General features: G+C 43.8%; 1 protein-coding gene across 1 annotated transcript in view; it reads left to right on the top strand.

The window, feature by feature from the left end:
• The window catches only part of LETM1 (leucine zipper and EF-hand containing transmembrane protein 1), a 567,062-nt gene that overhangs the window by 492,863 nt on the left and 52,124 nt on the right, over positions 1-22,075 (top strand). The window contains exons 10-11 of the mRNA XM_085642560.1: positions 2,824-2,973; positions 15,592-15,726. Of these exons, the coding sequence (XP_085498686.1) occupies positions 2,824-2,973; positions 15,592-15,726 (285 nt within the window). The remainder of the gene's footprint in view (positions 1-2,823; positions 2,974-15,591; positions 15,727-22,075) is intronic.

Genomic DNA, 22,075 nt, shown 5'->3' on the forward strand with positions numbered 1-22,075 from the left:
TTCTAGAGAAGTTCAAAAGTTCCAACATGACAATGATTCTCATTGCTCCAAGGTGGCCTCAACTATTATGGTTACTACAGTTTTCAAAACAACAGTATGTCAAAGTGCCCCATACACATGGATACGCTTACCATTCAGCTAGTAAATCTTTCTGAAATGCAGTTGACAGCATGGTTCCTGAAATAGCCGAATTTGAACACCTAAATCTACCAAAGGCTACATTACGTATCATCAGAGAAGCACGAAGTCCAGCCACTAGAAAATGCTTCGCTTTCAAGTGGAAGAGGCATATAACATGGTACCAAACCAAGAAAATGCAGCACATATTCCATCAAGACATGGTCATATTCCAATACCTAATGCAAAATGTAAAGTATGCTGCATTTATCAGCTATTGCAATTTTTCAATACCACTGATAAAAAGGTTCATGTAGAGTGTCACAGAGGATTTTTCCTACAAGGAAGGCACCACTCCCATAGAGGAATCCTAACCTAGTGTTAGACGGATTAAGGTAAACACCATTTGAACCCATGTGCAAGGCCACACTCACACATATTAATAAACGGTTTTCTAGGTAGCCATCACATCACTAAAAACACTGGGTGAAATACAAGCACGAATGGTGCCAGAACAATGCATATCCACTCACAAGGATAGGTGTTAATGAGAAAACACCCACAATTCTTATCAACGGGAATCTCAAGTTTTCATGTAAACCAGGGTATAACTGTTAAAGTCTTCTTCCAAAAACCTTCAAATGTGGTAGTAAGGGTCCTACTCACACATTGGATGTCAGGAGTGTTGGCAAGTACTAAATTCAAATACCAAACAGTAACAGAAAAACACAACAGTTCTTTGTGGGGCATTCAGCTCAAGCTCTAGGGACAGCAGTATCTAGAAATACTGCTGCTAGATGAATAGTACAGACTGTTCAGCTGTGGTAGGCACCAGCAAACAAACCTTTGCTCGCTAAACCAAGATCATACTCTACCAGGAAGAAGGGTGCTACTATGGCCAATATCTCTATAAAAGAAATATGCAAAGCAGCCAAATGGGCCTCATAGTATGCTTTTACGAAGCATTACTGCATTCATTTACAACCAAGTAGGAAGGTTAAAGTTGTACAGTCTGTACTAAAAACCCTTTTTGCTTGCACGCCTTCCCACCACCACAAGGCAGGTAATAAGGCTATCCTGTGCAAGCATGTACATCTAGAGAAGATGTCATGCTGCAAAAGAAACCCGTTACCTGTAATAATGGTTTTGCAGCTAGAAACTCTAAGCATATGACCCTCCCACATCCCCATTGCAGGAGGTTACTGGAGGTAAAAAAAGAATCTAACATGTTGGGCACGTACATGGGCATTGTGGGATTACGGTCGATATCATACACCGGGGCTCTGCTTATGTTGACTCCCACAAGCTAACATTTTAGGAGTACAAGAACATTTCCGGACCTAACCACTAGGTGGCGGAATTGTGCAACACACGTACATCAAAAAGAATTTCGAGGTGCAAAACTATAATTACAGGCCAGTTACTGGTGTCTTACTGTTCAAAGCGGTGATATTTTTCATTTTAGAAGAAATTTTGATTTTATTTTATGTTCCTGTGGACAGTTTTAGTCTAGATATCTTTAGATTTACAACAAAGGATTTTTAGAAGGTTCTAGAGAAAGATGGGGTCTCCTAATAGGTAACCAACCAGCACAGTTTCAGGAGTTGAATGTTAAATACTGATGACGTTTGGGTCTGATTCCTGGGGCTAGTGTGAAATAGGATAGCAGTAGGTGATAGCTCTGAATGCCAAACAAGATCAGATTTGCTTAAATCCATGTATTTTAGTGTAGAGCCTTTCACTTAATTTCGTAGAAAGAAAGCAGTGATTACTACTAAGTGATTCAGTATTTCATATCTTAGGCTGCCTCAGATTTCCAGGTTAACTGATTGATTCCGTTCCCTATGTTATTTTGTAATTCTTCCTCAGCAACTCAGTATGATTTGCTCCCCATTAGTCTTAAATGATCAAGGGTTTCTACATCACTTACAGTAATGAATGAAACGGTGGAAGTCTTTAAAGCTGTCCTCAGTATAACAAGATAAACTCAGATAGAACCCATGAATCACTCCTCACCACTGCAGTCGCAAGTTCCACTACTTTATTTTTTTTTTTACATATATTACTGAGGATTTACCTCATGACAATGGGGAATAAATCAAGCATTTGAATCTATGAAAGATACCAACACTCGACAACTGTAAGGTACAAATATGTAACTTGTGTATGCTAGCCAAGCTACGTGGAATATAACTTTTCCTTTTCGTCACCAAAAATACTTAAATTCTGAATGCACGTCTCAGACAATGGCAGTCCCTGCTGCTTTTGTGGGGCGCTTGTTTATTGATGCATGTAGAGAGTCGTTCCCAAGTAAATCGCAGCATTTTCTCGGTATGAATCCAAATAACAAGCTGTAGGTTATACTGTGATCTCTTGTTAATTCTTTAAGGATTTGTAATTTCAACTTTATCATCTTTTATCAGCACCCTTTCTCAATTTGATATTCACCTTTTTTCTAAACAATATACTGAACTCAGGATTTGTCAGTATTTGTGGTTTGAAGGATGCTTTCAAGTCTTTTTTTTTTTGGCTGCCCTCAAGATCAGGTATTGAGCATTACAGGATTGGTTTCACTCAGCAGCTGGGATTGTTAGTAGTCTAACATTTCTAGCACGGTCCAGATTTAGCAGCATTAATTGCCTTGATAAGTGTTGTAAAAATGTTAATACGACGGGAAAAAAAATCTGTTAAATTGTTTTTATTCAGAAAGAAATAGAGCCTGCAGTGAATGTTGAAGTCACTTCAGCAAGTGGAGCAAAAAGCCAGCCATTAATGGAAAGTGAACTGGAAAAAGTCGATGTGACCGCACAGTCTGAAGTCTTGGTAGATACAGCTCCAGTTTTGGAAGGGATCAAGGTAATGTGGACAACTGTTTTTTTTTTTTTTTTTTAAAAAAGATGAATTCTCAAAAATGAACCTGTAATCAGTGACGAGGAAGTAAATTCGCGGCTCCAAAATTTGATTTAAGAACGATGCATGGCTTTGTTATATTAACAAGCTACACAAAAATACCCAGAATTCCCATAATATTTTAAAATCTTTCGGGTTTGGCTAAATTGCTCTTTGTTGCATACATTCGTGTGCAATATTTTGGCGAATTAATAGTTGCTTAAAGAACGGAGTTTAGCTGCTGGACTTTCCTAATTTGGCATTTACGGTTTTCATTAGCGGGACAGCAAGAAAAACAAATCTTCACAGTAACTATTTTCGAGGCAGGAATTTGTTGTGATCTGTTTCATGTTCCGACTACTGCACTGAGTGCCCGGAAGAAGTCTTCAGGTTGTTTATCAGGTGTTTCCTGTGTTCCTGGTTGGCCATTGCGACTGCCTTATTGCATGGGGCCCTTGATGTCTGTAGACAAAGGTAAATTCAGGATAGAAGAAAGGTTTCAGAGCCAACCACAGTATTGGGTATTTGTAGAAAGTTAGTTTCCATATGTACCATTGCAAATGCCAGTATCAAGCATATGTTTCATATGAGAGCAAGAAAGATAAGAAAACATGTTAACATCATGAACACTAAACGTATGTTTTACTTAGAAAATGACACCTAGTTATGCATACAGTACATAAAGTTAATAAAGTAATACAGTAAGTGTAATTACACCAAATTTGGCAGAGAGGTAGCTCTTTGTCCAGAGTGCACTCTTTGATTTAAATGGTGTAAATCCGTTCAGTGGTTCCTGAGATATTCAAAAATAAAAGTAATTATATATCAGGTGACCGAGCTGGATCCGCGAACCCTCCAGATCACAAGTTTGACTCTGATTGGCTGCCAACAGTTCAAACCAGAAATTGTTGGCAGCCATCTTGTGACTCTGTAGAAACGAGTCACAAGAAAAAAGGTGAAAAAAACAAGATAAGGGTCAGGGTAGAAACACCCTGACCACCTAGGCCTGCTCAGGGGGTCCCACAGGGACCCCCAGGGCAAAAAAAAAAAAGAAAATTACCAAAAATATTTTAGGAGGAATTTGCGTAGGATCCGCGAATTCCCCTGAAAAAAACGCCCCAAAAAACGAAGCGCGGTCTCCCACGCTTCGTTGCTTTTAAGACCCCGGGTGGGCTAGGTCCCAGGGGCAATGTATGATTGTTATTCGAGGGCCCCCTGTTGCCCCGGGGATGGCCGCTCCGTGGATTTGTTAATAATGTGCGGGAGCCCTCCTTGGTCCTGGGGATCGCCACCCCCCAGGCCCGGCTCCAGCAATGTGGGACATTGCAGCTTGCTGAAAATAATAAAAAAAACGAAGCAATGCCCTGGGAGACGGGGTCCCCAGGGCCAAAAATGGCTTCAGAAAGGGGGCCGCACGGCCCCTTCCCGTAAAAAAAAATAAAAAGATGTCACAGGCCCTGGTGGATGGGGTTCCAGGGCCCATAAAACATTGAGAGAAAGGGGGCCACACAGCTCCCCTTCTAAAAAAAAAAAACTGCATCTCGCCGGAGGCCCTGCTCCCTCCCTGCACCACAGTGCAAACGCGCCTCCTGGTGCGTTCTGGGTTGGGGGATCAAGTCCCCTGGGACCTTAGGGGCCAACTAGCCCTCTAGGTACCTCCAGTAATCCCCACACACAGGGATTGCTAAGAGGTGGTCCGATGCCACACCCCTTTTTACACCACTCTGCAAACGCGCCTCTTGGCGATGAGGTCCTCTTGTGTCCTGAGGACCTCAGGACTAAAGTGGACTTCATCCCCCGAGCAGCAGTGTGCCAGTAGGTGCGTTTGCAGAGTGGTGTAAAAAGGGGGCGTGGTCGCGGACTACTCTCTGCAATCCAGCTGTGTGGGGCTTACGACAGATAACAGGAGGGCTAGTTGGCCCCCAGGGACCCTAGGGGGAACAAGGTGACTTCATACCCCAACCAAGAGCGCTCCTGGAGGCGCTTTTGCAGAGTGGGGCAGAAAGGGGGTGTGGCATGTGTCCACCTCTCAGCGATCCCACTATCTGGGGCTTACTGGAGGTGTCAGGTAGGCTAGTTGGCCCCTGAGGACCCCCAGCATCGAAGGGAACTTTAATCCCCATCCAAGAGCGCGCCAGGGAGCGCGTTTGCAGAGTAGTTAGCAAAGGGGGCGTGGCCTGCTATGAGAACTTACCAATGCTGTTGTGTGGGACTTACTGGAGGTAATAGGAGGGGTAGTTGGCCCCCAAGGACGTCCTTGGGGGCCAACTACCCCTCCTGTTACCTCCAGTAAGTCCCACACAGTGGTATTGCTAAGAGGTCTTCGAAGGTCACGCCTCCCTTTCTCTGCCACTCCCATGTGTCAGGCTGGATCCGGAAACTTTTGCTGTGCAATACCCCTTTCGAGCGACGTCCGGTGGCTCCATTTGGCTCCGCGTGACGTCGTTGGCAGCGTCGCTTATGATGTCGCCATGCCTACATAGGCGCCAACCAGGCGCGCGGTTGTCAATTATTTTCTTTCCGCGCCAGTTATGCGCCGATCCGGGAAGAGGCTCCCCTCTGCCGCTTTTTGGCAGGCTTTTTTCTTGACTTTTGTCGACGTTTTTTGAGTAACGACCTTGTGTGCGAGGGATGTTTGGTAGGAAGACAGGTTTTAAACCATGCAGGACCTGTTCCTGCATGATGTCGGTTACCAATTCCCACCTCGTATGTCTGTGGTGTCTTGAACGCGATCACGATTCAAAGTCTTGTTCAGACTGTCGTGCGATGGCTCCGAAGACCTTGAAGGAGCAGGCGATGAAGTTGCTTGTGGCCCGGTAGTCGACACCGATAAGCGAGACTCCGAGGAGGTCATAGTTCCGTTTGAAGAAGAGGTTGTCGCGGGACCCTCACGGAGACCTAAGTCCTCTTCCTCCCATTCACGGTCGTCTGGACACTCTGGGAAGAGGCACAAGAAGAAGAAGTCCAAGCGGACTTCGACTTCACCTCAGCTGGCGTCTGTCGTCGAGAGAGGTAAGGAGCACCGACTCTCTAGGCACGGTTCGGGGGAGCCAGAGCCTGTCTACTTCGTGCCTCCCTCCCTTTCCGGGAGCCAGAGCGACTCCCGCTCAGATTAAAGATTGTCACGAGGCCATGCGCATGGTTTCTATGTTGTCGCCCGATCACTTTGTGGACGTGCTGTGCTCAGGAGATTACTGAGAGGTGTCTGGAGACCCAGGATGTCTCGGAGGAGACTATGGACTGGTATGGGGAACTTGGGGAAGCCAGAGGTCTGTATACTTCCCCAGACACTGGCATGCTCTCTCTTCCTACAGTGGCTACAGAGGAAGGGCTGTCCTATGCCATGGTGGTTAAGAGGGCAGCTGAGTTCCTTGGACTGGAGCTGCCCTCAGTGTAGGTAGGACTAATCTCCTGACCGAAGTGCTTCAACCTTAGGCTTCCACCTATGAACCCCCTATTGCCCTTTAATGAGGCACTTACGGACGTCCTTCAAGGGACATGGTCCAAGCCTAGCACAGGGGCTCCAGTGAACAGGACGATTGCACGCCGCCATCGCCCAGCTCCGGGCGACTCAAAGTTCCTCAGCCAGCACCCCACCCCAGAAAGTTTGGTGGTGCAGGCCTCTACTTCTCAGGGCGCATTCCGTTCCACCCCTCCGGATAGAGAATCCAAGAGACTGAGCTCATTTGGACAGAAGATGTTTTATTCTTCCAGTCTGGCATTGCGGTTGATGAATACTGCATGCTTATTGAGCCGTTTCTCCCTTTCTCTTTGGGAGACGGTTGCGCAGGTACTGCCACAAGTCCCGGAGGAGGCCCCAGCTGTGCACTCCCAAGCTGTCAAGGACGGGAGAGATGCAGCAAAATTTGCCATATGGTGTGGTTTGGATACGACCAATTCACTGGGCAGATCAAAGTCAACAACCGTGGACTTGAGGCTCCATGCCTGGCTTCGTACAACTGGTTTCTCGGGGGATGTCCAGGCCAATTTGATGGACATGCCCTTTGATGGAACTCACCTTTTTGCGGAAAAGGCAGATTCGGCCCTGGTCGGGTACAAGGACACTCGAGCTACGGCCAGATCCTTGGGCCTCTCCTCCACTCCCCGTGGCCAATCTTCCTTTCGCCCCTATCCTGGCAACGGAAGGGGTTTCCAACCGCTTCAGCCCTATCCCAGCCACCGTCCTGCACAGACTGCCCAAGCCGTACGTGGACGCGGTACATTCCGTCCTAGGAATGGAGGCCAGAAGTAGTCTACCACACTGTCCCCAGCAACCGCAGCCTCCAAGCACTCCCAGGCTGATTCTGCAGGACCACACTACTCCAGTGGGTGGGAGAGTTCGTCATCATCTTCCACGCTTGAGGTCTATAACATCAGACAAGTGGGTCTTGCAGATCGTCCAGGAGGGCTATTCTCTTTCTTTCCCTCCTCCTATTCCACCAACTCAGGAACAGTTGGCGGAGGATCATTTGAAACTGCTCCAAGAGGAAGTTACAGCTCTTCTGTATTGATGAGTGACTGCATGTAGGAGTGACTGTATGAGAGACTATGGGTGAGTGAGTAGATGTATGTGTAGACCTACGAATCAGTGAGTGGATATGTACTAACTAGTATTGGTGTGTCTGTGGTTTCGAGAATGGTAGTCTATATTTTAGAGTGGATGTATTAAAGGTTATATTAGGGTGTGAGTAGGTGCATCAGAGATTAAGGGGATGATGTCATCAGTGATGTCATTTGAGATGTCATGAGTGATGTCACTGGCCAGGTCATTAATTATGTCACTGACCAGGTCATGAGTGATGTCACTGACCAGGTTATGAGTGATGTAATATGTGACGTCATCAGCAGTGCATTGCGGAGGCGCGAGTTATAGTTAGCTCAACGAACTATAATGGCTGAATTTCTCGGTTTTGGTATGAGTGAAATGCCCAACTAACTAGAACGTCCCTAAAACTTGTAGTTTTTTTCAGTGAATTTCAAAGGTTTTTTAAATGCTAATTACTAACTATAATGTCCCTGAAACCTACGATTGTGTCAGTGAATATATATACATATATATATATCTTATTTAATGTACCTAAGGACCCACATTTGCAAACTTTAAAAATACCCTCTGAAAGCACGAAGCAACAATGCAGTCGTGTCCAAAGGGAGTCAGGAAAATGCTTCTTGTTAAACATGCAGAATCGTGTCATTATGTACAACCACGGTCAGCGGCGCAGCCAGCTACACAGCCCAGCAGAGCACATAGAGGCGACAACCCGCGGGGACACAGGGACATCCTTTCAAAAACATACATGCTGGGAGTTGTTAGGAGTAATCTTTTCAACATGTTCACATCGGCCTTGTATTATTATTGGCTTCCATTTTCGCCATATGTATGTTCCATACTATCCCAATTGAGACCCTCCCCAGCATGCTTTTGGTCCAGTACGAGTACTTCCGACCCAGCCAGTGCCCTGTAATGCAGGTCCCTTGAACAGTTCCTGACAGCCGGAGCGCCTGATATGGCAATGCGTCTTTTTACGGTTGTGCCATTAACCTAGTAAGCTGAGACCAGGTGTAGGGTGCAACCTCTGGCCTATGAATTCAGATACATTCTCTATAAGGGTAATTTCTAGATGAGGCCATGTAACCAGTTCATTTTTGGTGTCTTTGAAATTGTGAAGAAAAATCATAATTTATGGTGAAGTCTGACTTTAAATTACAATTTAAAAAATGAAATTTTCTGAAAGTTGGCATTTTCCTGCATCAGCCATTCGGTGCCTGCTGCCTGGCTCTGGGTTACATGACTGGGCATCGATGACAGTTGGGTTTTGTGTGTTCCTCCTAGACAGCCAAATACAATAGTGAGCTAGGTGTGCCTGGATGGGCCATCGCTGGCAGGATGAGAGGAAGTAGCTGGACCGCCCTACTTACACTTGAATAGGCTGTATCCTGTCTCCACACAAAGGGCTGCATATCTCTGTATTGAGTCTGGAGGCAGGGCAGGATGGGCATCTGTGCACTTTCAAGGCCTACCTTTAGAAGCTTCTCCCCACTTGAAGGCACAACTTGGTGTGTATATATACTGGACCTCAGACACCACCATCTCAGTACACTTCTGGACCTGTGGATTGGACCTTTCTCAAAGACCCACATCGCCTTTACAGTCCAATCAGAACAGCTGCTGCACAACGCATCCTCGTAGCAGGCCCTCACATACCTTTTCAAAAGCAGCCTCGACGACGGACTCCGCATCTCGTCGACTGCTCACTGCGTCCTCGGTGCTGGACTTTGCATCGCAAGCCCCGTCAGTGGGATCCTTGATGACTCAGGCCCTTGAATCCCAGCCTCACTGCATTTTGGAACCGATGCATCACTTCGGCTTCACAATGCATCTTCAACGCAAATCCTTGCAACTCTCAGCAAACCAGGATTTAAGGTACAATGCTTCAGTGGACCTACTGTGTCCTTGAGCTTTCCCTCACTCTATCGCAGTCGGCCTGAACTTGTGACTTTCTCCCAGTTTGGTGCAACCAGATACCCACAGCTTTGAGCTCTTTATTGCTATTTTCACTAAAATCTTTGATTCTACTGATTGGATTTTTGTCATTTTGGTCTTGTTATTATGGTATGAAAGCTCAAGTTGTCTTACTGGGTGATATTCTTTTTGAGTGGTGTCTTTCACTTTACTACTGTTCGAAGTGTGGCACAAATACTTTGCACATTGCCTCTAAATTAAGGCTGACTGTTCTGTGCCAAGCTACCAGAGAGTTGAGCACGTTAATTTAGGATTTGCTTGTGCCTCACCGTGACCAGGATTGTGGTTGCTGCTTGACCAAGGCTCACACCCTTGTCAACCAACAACCCAATTTCTTACACTGGGCCTCCAGTCTTCCAAGCCTTGGCGGCATGGGCCAGTCACCTTTCTCACTGACAGTCAGCGCTGTAGTAGCACCTCCCCTGTTGCATCCAGGGGTCCCGGGCAGCTCTTTACCAGCGGGCCACCTCAGCCACAGTCTCCACGTGATCACTGGGGTAAATGGTGCCGCACCTTGTCACTGGGTGCTGGTGCCCCTCGCAGGCCAAATCATCTCAACTGCATCCCTGGTGGTCCTTTGCGGGGCCCGTCATCTTTTGAAGGCCAAAACTCCTTAGTGGCACCCCCGGCAGACCCTTCCACTCACGCTGCACAGAAGGCCAGCAGTCCGGCAAAGTTGCAACGCCATCTCGCCTCCTTCGTCGTGGGGCAGCTACGCGCAGCCCAAGGAGTCTTTCCGCCAAAGGCCCTACACGACCAACCTGTTGCTCAGAGTCACAGCTGCGGTTGATCCAGAAGTTCACCTTACTGCCCCCCAGAACGCTCTGAGGATCCCGACAGCGGCAATGCCTTAAGGAAGCACTCGTTCAGGTCTTCAGGAAAACAGGATGCTGATAGATGACAAAGTGGCGAGTGGAGCCTCTGCTCAGAGCATGTTGTCAGCCATCCTGCTCCCCCCCGTACCCCTCTCCCAAGTAGAGATGTTAAAAATATATCTTTTAAGTTGACCCGAAGTAGAGCAAATAGTTTTTGTCCTAAAGAGGGTGACACTTGTACTTCTCTTCCAGGGGATCCTCATAAATAGTCATAAGCACTAGAATATTCCCGCCCTTGCGCGGGACCCTGGAAACACAATAATATATGTGATAAACATAAGTGCGTCTATATATATATATATATATATATATATATTCACTGAAAAAAACATAGGTTTCACACACGTTATAGTTACGAATTAGCATTTAAAAAACCTTGCAAATTCACTTAAAAAACCATAGGTTTCACACATGTTATAGTTAGCTGGACATTTCAATCGTAAAAAACCAATGAAATTCCCCCGTTTTAGTTAGTGCAGGCAACTATAACTCTCGCGACCGCAATCCTCTGCTGATGACGTCAGATATTACATCACTGTGTTTAGACACTTATTTACCCATGTCTTCTTCCATTAATCTTTAGCTATACATATATTACAAATATTTATTTTTCATAAAGACACATATGTCATCAGTGATGTAATATCTAACGTCATCAGCAGAGGATTGCGGTCGCGTGAGTTATAGTTGCCTGCACTAACTATAACGGGGGAATTTCTCAGGTAGTACAAGATGGTTTGCTCTGTGGCTGCACAGATGACACAGCTGAATTTTCAAAAAGCATCATGAGTGAAGATTCCATTTGGAATGTGGAATGAATGCAGTCCTGAGAGCTCTTGAGATATGCTGTAATCAGTTTGTGTTGTCAGTAATGTTCAGTCCATCTGGATGCAGTGATTTTAAATGGTACATCCAGAAGTTTTCCCTGGAGTCCAGTAGTTCTTCCTTTGAAACATGTTCCACTGGGAAAATCTTCAAATCTGATAGTGAATGATCCACAAGGTTGAAATGATTGGCTACAGGCTGGTAAATTTTCTTATTAATTATTTCAGATTTGTGGTTCCTCAATCGTGTACGGAGGTCATTCATTGAGCAGACTCACTCAGCCGGCACTTCGAAGATCAGCCAGACTGGGTGCTATACGACGAAGTAGTGGCAGAAATTTTCCATCAGTGGGGTCAGCCTTATATAGATTTTTTTGCAGACAATATAAACAAAAAATACCACGCCTTCGCCTCCAGGTTCCACCGTCCAGGGACGAAGGGGAGTGCTCTTTTGATGGATTGGTCCGGAATATTTGCATACGCCTTTCCTCCCCTGCCTCTGATTCCGAAGGTGGTATCCAAGCTCATCCGGTCCAACATGTCAATGATCCTGACAGTGGTGGTACCCGGACCTATTACAGCTGTCGGTGCACCCCCACAAGAGGCTTCCTTGCAGGTCGGACCTACTGACCAAGATGGACGGGAAGATCCTACATCCCAACCTTCCCTCACTGAACTTGGCAGCATGGCACCTGAGGTCCTGCAATATGGACATTTGAACTTACCGTAGGACTGTATGCTAAAGGAAGCAAAGAGACCTTCCACAAGGGCTTCGTATTCCTTTAAGTGGAAGCGGTTCTACTTGTGGTGCACTCGTAATAACTTTAATCCAACCACAGGGCAGGAGGAGGTTATTCTTCCTTACCTTCTGTACTTGGCTAAATCAGGGTTGAAGTATTCATCGATCAGAGTACATTTAGCGGCTATTACGGCCTATAGAAAGTCTCCAAGCCAGCCTTCCTTTTTTCAACTCGAGGTGGTCAAGGATTTCCTACAGGGGTTGAAGAAAGTGTTTTCCCCCTGTTCGGCCTCCTTCTCCTCCTTGGGAGTTGAATCTGGTCCTCTCTAAGTTGATGGGTCCTCCTTTTGAGCCCATCCATAAAGCCACGCTGCAGCATTTGACATGGAAGACCGCTTTCTTAGTCGCGATTACATCAGCGCGAAGAGTAAGCGAAATCCAAGCACTTTCTTCCAAAGAGCCATATACTATCTTTCACCACAACAGAGTAGTATTAAGGACTCACCCTGCTTTTCTGCCAAAGTTGTATCTGATTTTCATGTTAATCAGTCAATTTCTTTGCCGTCCTTTTTTCCCAATCCCGCAACTCCTGCGGAAAGGTCACTCCATTCCATAGACCTTAGGAGGGTGCTTAAATTCTACCTAGAGGGAACTAAGGTCATAAGAAAATCGGACCAATTGTTTTTAAATTATGGTTCCATGAGGACAGGTTTTCCAGCTACCAAAAAGATCCATTTCCAGATGGATAGTGTCTTGTATAAAATTGGCCTACCAGCTGGCAAATAAGCCCCTATTGTTGTCACCTAAAGCACACTCCACTAGGGGAAAGCAGCTACAGTAGCTTTCTTGCATGATGTTCCGATGGCAGAAATTTGCAAGGCAGCAACCTGGAGATCTGTGCATACTTTCACAAGGCATTATTGTCTTGAATCCGACTTCAGGGCGGATACTCAAGTAGGCCAGGCCTCCTTGAGGAATCTGTTCAGATAGGAGAAATGTCTGAATTGTCAAGTTTAGTTGTCTGAGCTTGATTGTTAATTATTATTTTTTCTTTGCCCGCAGTGGATGAGGTGAGGCTCGCTATTCTATTCTAGTGCTTATGACTATTGATGAGGATACCCTGGAAGAGAAGGATTAGTTACTTACCTGTAATCCTAGTTCTCTTCCAGGGTTATCCTCATCAAAGTCATAAACAACCCTCCCGCCTCCCCGGGCAAAGGATCCTTATTTTTAAGGAATTGTCAACTCTGTGTTATGGCTTTGTGTCACCGCAAAGAACAACTGACCTAACTGTCACCCCTGAGGCATGATGGGAAGCTAGGGGTCATGGCTGCCTTAAAGGCACGGTGCCAGTTTTTCTATGTTGCTATGAGTTAGCTTTCTAGCCTTCCTAGGCTGTAGTTTTCTGCAATGCAGCCTGTGAGCTGACAATGCTTTCAGTCCTATCTGAGGTTTTTGTGCTGATGCTAAGCATTAAAACAGTGTTCAAACATGATTTGCTTTTTGTTTCTTCCCTGTTTTTTATGATATATTGTTTATATTGGATATATTATTGATTATATACAGGGGAGTCCTTACAGCATTATTCAGCTCTGGTTGTGAAAGGCTGCATTTGCTTTTTAAATATTTATATATATATATATATATATATATATATATATATATATATATATATATATATATATATATATATATATATATATATATATATATATATATATATATATATATATATATATATATAGATGCATATATGTTTATCACATATATGATTGTGTTTCCAGGGTCCCGCGCAAAGTGCGGGAATATTCTAGTGCTTATGACTTTGATGAGGATACCCCTGGAAGAGAACTAGGATTACATGTAAGTAACTAATCCTTTCATACCACCAAAACGTGTCTTTGCTCATATGAATATGGCTTTTGTTTGCTTTGGTGAATATGTGAGAAGTGTTTGGGATTGTTTATTTAGTAGTAAAATTGGTACTGTGGGGAAAACATTGTAGTGTTTAGACCCACACTGTGCCTTTCATTTCAATTGTGTCAGGGCTGAGGATTACAGCATAAGTGAGCAACTGTTCATTGCCTTCACTGGGGAAGTGGTCCAGAAGCAAACCGTATCCTGATGAATTGAGCTTTGCATCAAACTGTGTTTTTGGCCACAAAGGACCTTTCTAAACAGCTGACGACTCATTCCACTAGAGCGAAGGCTGAGACTATGGTTCTAGGTCGGGTTGCTGGTGTTTGGACATCTGCCAAGCTGTTGTTTAGGCTTTCTTCTTTACTTTCACTAGACACTGGCTTGATTTTCAGGTCCACAAGGAGGTCCATTGTGTACGCTAGTTAAAAAAAAAAAATCCTTCTTTGAAGGGAGCATTGTTTTGGTATGCATTCAAAGGCTGAGGAATATTCTGGTAGATGTGTCCATCAGAAGAATTAGTTACATCCCTTCGGTAACATTTATTGTAGTGGATAATCTATCTAACCCCAGATTTGACTGACCATCGCTTCTCCATAAGGTGTTGCGGACTTCAGGTTTAATAAGGTCCTATGTGAGATTTGTTCATTGATTGTCTTCATTTCAGTCTGATCAGTGACGTGTTGTGTTTGAGTGTTACACCAAACAAATGATGGACGGAATGCTGACAATGCAAACATTCTCCCCCAGTTAAAAGATCTGGGTTAAATCTATCGTTCTTTTGCCCACTACGCCACCCCAGTTTGGACCCAGCCATATGCAAATCAGTCTTGACCCTGTGCCCCATAGTAACAGTCCAGACCGACTGCCAGGCCATGTCCTCCCTGGACCGGAAACAAGCATCCTGGGACCAGTTTCAGGGTATGTCACCCTTCTTCAGCCAGGCTAGCTTGAGTCCAGTGGCACAGTGAGCAAGGGACCCATGTCTGGGCATACCTATCGCACTTAAGGCGAAAAGTGTTACAGCAAACAAATGATGGACGGAATGCTGACAATGCAAACATTCTCCCCCAGTCAAAAGATCTGGGTTAAATCCATTGTTGTGTATTTGAGGGCATGGACAAAAGGAGTAAACTGATGTCAGTGTGCTGGTTTTGTGCCTATATACATCCCCATGTAATGATGTGTTGAGGTGGAATGGCGTCACCATGGAGGACGGTGGCACCACCTACCAGCACACAGGAGGTATTGTATGAGTTTCTAGTCCCAGTTTGGTACCTGGGGAGATTCAAAAGAGAAGATGTGGAATCTGATGGTAGGTAGAGTACCAACTAAAAGGTTTGTTACTAAAGGTATGTAACTTATGCTTCAAACTCTGAACCCCCACCAGGAAACATTAGTCTACTCGCATATTTAGTCCATCTGATCATCCCAATCACCTCCCTATGATTTGTTACCAATTTGTTAACATTCTAGTAAATAATGATTGTGCTGCCATCTTACACACCATGCGCCTCGTGGAAATGCTTGCAAACATATAAAAACAAATTCAAAAAAATCATTAAATGAGTCAAATACTGTGCAAATTTTGCATCAGAAAATCTTGTCCTATGGTTATGAAAGCAATGTTTTAAAAAAAATGTGCAATTGTTCATCATAAAAAGAAGTAAATTAAATCTCACTTTTTTCTTTTATATTGTATTTTAGGGAGAGGAAATTACCAAGGAGGAAATTGACATTCTTAGTGATGCCTGTTCAAAACTAATTGAGCAAAAGAAATTGCTTACAAAGGAGAAAGAAGAATTGGAAGAACTCAAGGATGATGTTCAAGAATATAGTGAGGTACTGTCTAAAAATGAGAACTCCAATTTATTTATTGTGCTCAGGAGTTATGGATATACAAATAATAGCAAATTAGGTGAATTGTGCCCACCACGAGTTATGTTTGTTTAGTGCAATCCAGTATACCTGTATGGGTAAGCCAGCTGAATCCCCATTTCCATATCTATTACAAACAGATGGTAAGTAAACAAAAAATTAAATGCTAATCATTTTACAGTATTTGCTGTGGAGTTTAGGATTTGGGAAAGTTTTAGCAGAATGATCAGTGAATGGTGGGTAAATGCGACCACTACCATGGATGGTTCTTTCTTCTATTTTCCCTGACCTAAAGCAGCAAGGTGGTAGCCAGAAAAATAATGTATCTATATCTGAAATAGAGAGCAAGTGATGTGAGTCCAGCACTTCTTTCAGGGGTTCCCATCATTCTTTTCTTTCTTTCTTGCATAGTTCGTTTTTGTCTCTTTTTTTCTTCCATCTATCCAGCCACCCTTTCTTCGATCTGTCCATCATTCTTCCTATCTTCTATCTATCCAGCCACCCTTTCTTCGATCTGCCCATCATTCTATCTTTCGCATCCTTATCTCAGCAATCCGGTTTGTCTTTTTCTTTTAATTTGTCCCTCCATCTGTCCATTCGATCATCATCCATACTAGATCACAGAATAATCCGAGCAGTCAATTGGTACAAAGAATTTGCCAATGTCCAAACTGTGTAGATGAATATAAGACAACTTTAATCCATGTATGGGATTTTTCGTTGTTTTCCACTGTTATATAATGCACTTGGTGTAGAATGATATCTTCTATCTAATTTTGATGCAGACATATAGATTCTTCTTAAGATTCGTTGTTCACTTTCGGGTGTTGGACACCGTTGGTGGGTGAAGGCTAATGTTTTTCTCTAACTCTTGCTTACTAGGGTTTGATTATTTTTATCTAATGAATTTTTAGCCCTGATGAAGTAGAGTTATTAATTACCTATTGATGAAATACGTGTTGGCCGATTTTTTTTCTATGACAGATGCACAACTCCATTGATGTTGGAAACTTTTAATTGGTTTTATGGAAATCGTCATTTCTGATGTGAATATCTGTTTGGATTATCTACCCATTGACCGGTACATGGATTAAAGTGGACTTATATTCATCTACACTGTTTGCACATTGGCAAATTCTGTGTACCAATTGAGTGCTCAAATTATTCTGTGACTATTAATTGCCCCTCTGTAGAGGAGCTAAGTTGGGTTGTATGGTAACGACCCTTGTCCTTGAGCCCCATGTATAAATACGTATTCAGTGTTACATTCCCCATACTCATTGCTGTGGGCGTATTATTGCAGACCTGGTTACCATATCCTTAAAAAAAATCATTCATACTTGCTTCATTTTCTTCATTCATCTATACACCAATATCTCCTTCCGTCCCTCATCCAACCTACTTCCTATCCTATCCCATATCCATCCTTCCCTGTGTCCATCCTTCCCTGTGTCCATCCTTCCCTGTGTCCATCCTTCCCTGTGTCCATCCTTCCCTGTGTCCATCCTTCCCTGTGTCCATCCTTCCCTGTGTCCATCCTTCCCTGTGTCCATCCTTCCCTGTGTCCATCCTTCCCTGTGTCCATCCTTCCCTGTGTCCATCCTTCCCTGTGTCCATCCTTCCCTGTGTCCATCCTTCCCTGTGTCCATCCTTCCCTGTATCCATCCTTCCCTGTATCCATCCTTCAATTTATCCATCATTCTCTCATTCTTTTGTCCATTTATCCATTTTGTTCCACCCAGTAATCCTGATCTCCTTCATCCATCCATCTATTCATCATCCATCCATCTTTCCATGCATCCAATTTTCACTCCAACCACCTCTCTATTGATATATCCATCGAGCCACCCATAAACCCATCCTTCTTTTGTTGCTTATGCGCCTCCATCCATCTATCCACCCCCTCGCCCTACATCCCTTGTTTTAAATTCTCTTGTTTCAGCTGTTCCTCCTCTCAATCCCACAGCTGCATGATAAGGTTTTCTTGCAGTAAGATTTATAAATATCTATTCGGAAACCCAAGTCTTGATTAAAGAGTAGTAAACATCCATTTAGATGTTTCCCATTACACAGAGCTCCCCGGTGACACCAACACCACAGCTCAGGCTCCTAAAGTGTGGAGTTCATGACTATAGCAGTCTCTCTGCTGACTGTAGAATAGAGAAGCAACAACCGATTAGCATTGCCCTTAGAGTGCTTTAGATTTTGTTTTGATATAGACTGTTGACGGTGACAGCAACTGTGGAGGAATTTAGTAGCCCAAAATATTTAATTTGTCAGCCATATTGTTTTTTTGTTGTACAGGGTCCCTTGGCAAAAAAAGAATACTTTAAGATGAACCTTTATGATTAAAGAAGAGGTGCCTTTGTTACTTTTTATGAAGGTTTATTTTCTAATAGTGTGCCCAAGGCCCAAAGGGTGTAGGTACTAGGAAAATTGCTGGACTCTAAAACAGTATAATAAACAAAAGTGACAGTAGCAGTTTAACATGAGCCTCTTTGTAGAATAAAAACAAGTTCTCCAACATTGGATCTTTTACATATTCACATGCTTGAATCATTCCCTGTTGTCGGGATGGAAATCCACCGGTACCATAATATATTGCATTGAACCGTGTAAAAATGTACAGCATGTAGTATGCAATGCAAAAGGCCAGAGACCTGAAACAACATAGTATCTTTAGTAACACATCCACCTCCTTTGAACTACCCAAACTTAAGCCAATGAGGTGGAAGCTTAAGCTCTCCTACTCCCCCTAGAGGCCACCATAGCTCAGATTTTTTACCGCATGTCGTGTGTGAGAAATTCCCCTGTCGGAGTGCTGCTCTAACCTTTCAGTGAACCTGAAATTATTAATATTTTGGTCTGCCCCGGCTTGAACCAGCCCTATGATCAGCATTGCGGTACTGTGAGTTGGTTGTAGGGTACATTATTGTATTTTCTGACCAGGGAGATAATTTGGTCTGACAACCAACTGTCACTGTTGCTGACAATGAGAAGAAATCTCTATTCAAACCTTGTTCATCTTGTGTGGGGCGGAGGGGGGTCATTTACACTGATGACCCAAACTCTGTGTCTTTATTGCCTTTATCCAAATTATAAGCCATCAGAATAAAACATTTGTAAATCTTTCTCAACTAAAACTCTTAATGATAGAGAAGGGAGGTTGGCATTATCCATTATGGATAAAGAGAATTTTCCTTTTGGTAAAATATGTGCCCCCTCTTTAGACAAGGATTCCGTTAAAAGTGCCCCATCAAGCACTTCCACACAGGCAACGCACAAGAGAAGACATTCAGTTTTCTGAGCATGATTCATTTGGTACAGCACTTGCAGCCATGTCCTCTGGTAACAAACCAGATACTTTTCCCTCTAGGCGCTTTCTAGAGGATCCAGCCATATTAAACAAGATATATTTAAAAGATTCATCTTCAAAGGAAACCTTGATGATAAGACCGTCTAGGACATCACCCCCATCGACGATGAGACTGTCAAAGGCCACCGTCCCATTAATGACAATCAGCGGCGACCACCATGCTGCCGACGGAAAAACACCGTAGAGAGCCGAACAGTCAGCATAAAATATAGGAGGAAATTATTTTCACCATCAACGCTGACAAATCCACCTCCAGCTCAAATATTGCAGTAAGATCAAGAAGAGAATGATAATGCCTCATTGACCGCATACAGCTCAACCTAATTCGATGTAAGATGTGTCCCAGATTTTGGTGAGGAGGAAATGGAACACGAGGAGTCCTACAATGAATATGTTTACCAGCAGGCGTGTAACTCAGAGTATTCGAATAGGTATGAGGCAGAGACGACCAAGATTTTATAGAGAACCATATGTAGTCCAGGTGCCAATGGCGTTTTTATAAACTTTGCAACAGATGATAAACACTTTAAATAAATTGCCACAGCAACCAACCAGTAACCCTAACATGGGGTACTCCGCCACCTCCTCAGTCTTCTACTTTAATGGTTTCACCTCCTCAGCAGCCATTGCAGCTACCCCCTCCTCCAGCACCGAGGGGATCTGTTCAAGGAGAGGACATGAATGATGTTTACTCTAATGGTTCTGTATATCCTGGTAGACATGAAGAGGAAGGTGAGCTTCCACCAGACAGTGACAGATAAAATGATAATAGACGGGAATTCATTGCTCCAAGTGGAAATTATGACATCTCAGGATTTTACAGCCAACATCTCTAAATTTCATTCATTGATTAAAAGAGCTGCAACGAAATTCAACCCACCAATGACGTCTGTAGATCAACCATGCTTTCTCTAGGACCATGAAAAGCAACCTTTGTAATCTATTAAGTCCATACACGTTCTTGATTATGTCTGGTTGGAAGGTTTGAAATTAATGAAGTCAACTGCTACTGTTCCTGCAGTGATACCTAGCCTACAGCAAAGATATAAGGCACACTAAACTGGATTCTGGTTTTTGTTCAGTAGCTCAGAGAAGAACTAAGACCTCAATAATGCCATCCTCTAGTCTGTCAGACAAGGATTGCAAACCCATTGATAATCTGGGCTCAAGAATTTGGTCTATGGCAGCATCTTTAATTAAGGTAGCCAATGCCCTGTTATGATCACCAGATGTGTATGACATTGCTCCATTATTGGAACTCTTTCTTGAGAATAAGAGGTAAGTGGCGAGAGCTATCCTAAAGGAAGGAGAGCTAACTTCTTCCTTCATTTTTGACGTAGCCATGGATGCTTTGAACAAAGGCTTTCGCCAAAAGGCAGGGCGTACTGTACTAAGCGGACAAGGCCTTTTGATGGCCTCCCCATTTTCGTTTTTTGGTAAACATGTTGATAAAGCTTTACAGGGTCTTAAAACTGATACCTCAAAGGTGCTAGGACATTTGAAGTATCGTAGATTTGGGACGTCTATTTCTCAAGAAGATGTCAAACTTTCATAGCAAGATTCAATCTGTACGAAGGTCAGGTGCATTCATATTATCCTTAAACAAAGTTTGTCTGGATAGGATCAAGGATTCTCCGCCTGTCAGAACAAAAGCCAGTCTTACGGGAGGACTTCAGAGAGGAACAGAAGTTCTTCACAAGCACAAAGCAATGACCGTCAGAAAAGAGCTTGACACCAGGCATGTACCCCCTTTTCTGTCTGGTCCTCAGAAGGTGCGTGTGTAGGGGCGGGGATTTCCCCTTTTGTTTCTGCACGGAAGAACGTAACATCGGACACATGGATGATACAAATTGTCCAATTAGGCCACACGTAGAAATTCATCCAGAGAACTCTAGCTTGTTCACCTAAAAAAGAACATTGTCTTTATTTAAAGGAGCTTCAAATGGAAATTCTAACGCTTCTCCTCAAAGGAGCTATAGAAATTGTCCCCAAATCATAAAGAAACCAAGAATTTTATTCCTGATTACTCCTAATCAAAAGGAAGAATCAATGGAGACCAATACTAGATCTGTGGCGGCTGAACACGCTTCTAACGAAACAGTCATTTCGAATGATTACTTTACAAAACGTCCTGTAGATGTTGCAGGATGGAGAGTTTATGACCTCCCAGGACCTTCAAGACTCATACTTGCACATATATATTCATCGAAAGCACAGGAAGAACCTTCGATTCTCAGTAGCATGGCAACACTACAAATTTAAAGCGCTGCCTTTCAGGCTAATATCAGCGCCTTGAATATTCACCAAATGTCTCACCTCAGTTGTTGCTTTTCCCAGACAGGAAGTTCACCAGGTGTTTCCATTCCTGGATGACTAGCTCATCAAATCACCATTCAGGGAATGAGTTAAGACTTCTTCAAAGGCCTGCACCAGTCTTTTCAGAAAATTGGGTCTCACTTTAAGCAGAGAAAAATCATCATTGGGGACTCAGATAAAAATCTGCGAACAATACTCGACACACAGTTGGGAAAAGCTTTTCTATTTGCGGAAAGATTGAGAAAGCTGCAGACTGTTGTAAAGACAATTGATGCAAGACAATATGTCAGTGAGGCACTGCAAGTCTCCGTTTGGCCTAAAGGCATCATGTATAGGCCTCATTCTGTTTTGCAGGCTTTTGGGACCTGTCCAGCAAGAACTGGATTTCCGATGGAAACCGATAGAAGGTCCATGGGAAGATGGGGTCCATGTCACAAGGTGTCTGAAGCAAGCATTAATGTGGTGGAGGACCCCAGAAAATCTAAATGCATATCTTTTTTTTCTGCCAATCACACAAAGGATGATACTCACTACAGAAGCATCCATGGAGGACTGGGGAGCTCTCCTGTGAGAGCTTTCAACCAGAGACCTCTGTTTAGATGTGGAGAAGAAATTCCACAT

Source organism: Triturus cristatus, chromosome 2_2 (genome assembly GCF_964204655.1).
Source record: "Triturus cristatus chromosome 2_2, aTriCri1.1, whole genome shotgun sequence".
Taxonomy (NCBI): Eukaryota; Metazoa; Chordata; class Amphibia; order Caudata; family Salamandridae; genus Triturus; species Triturus cristatus.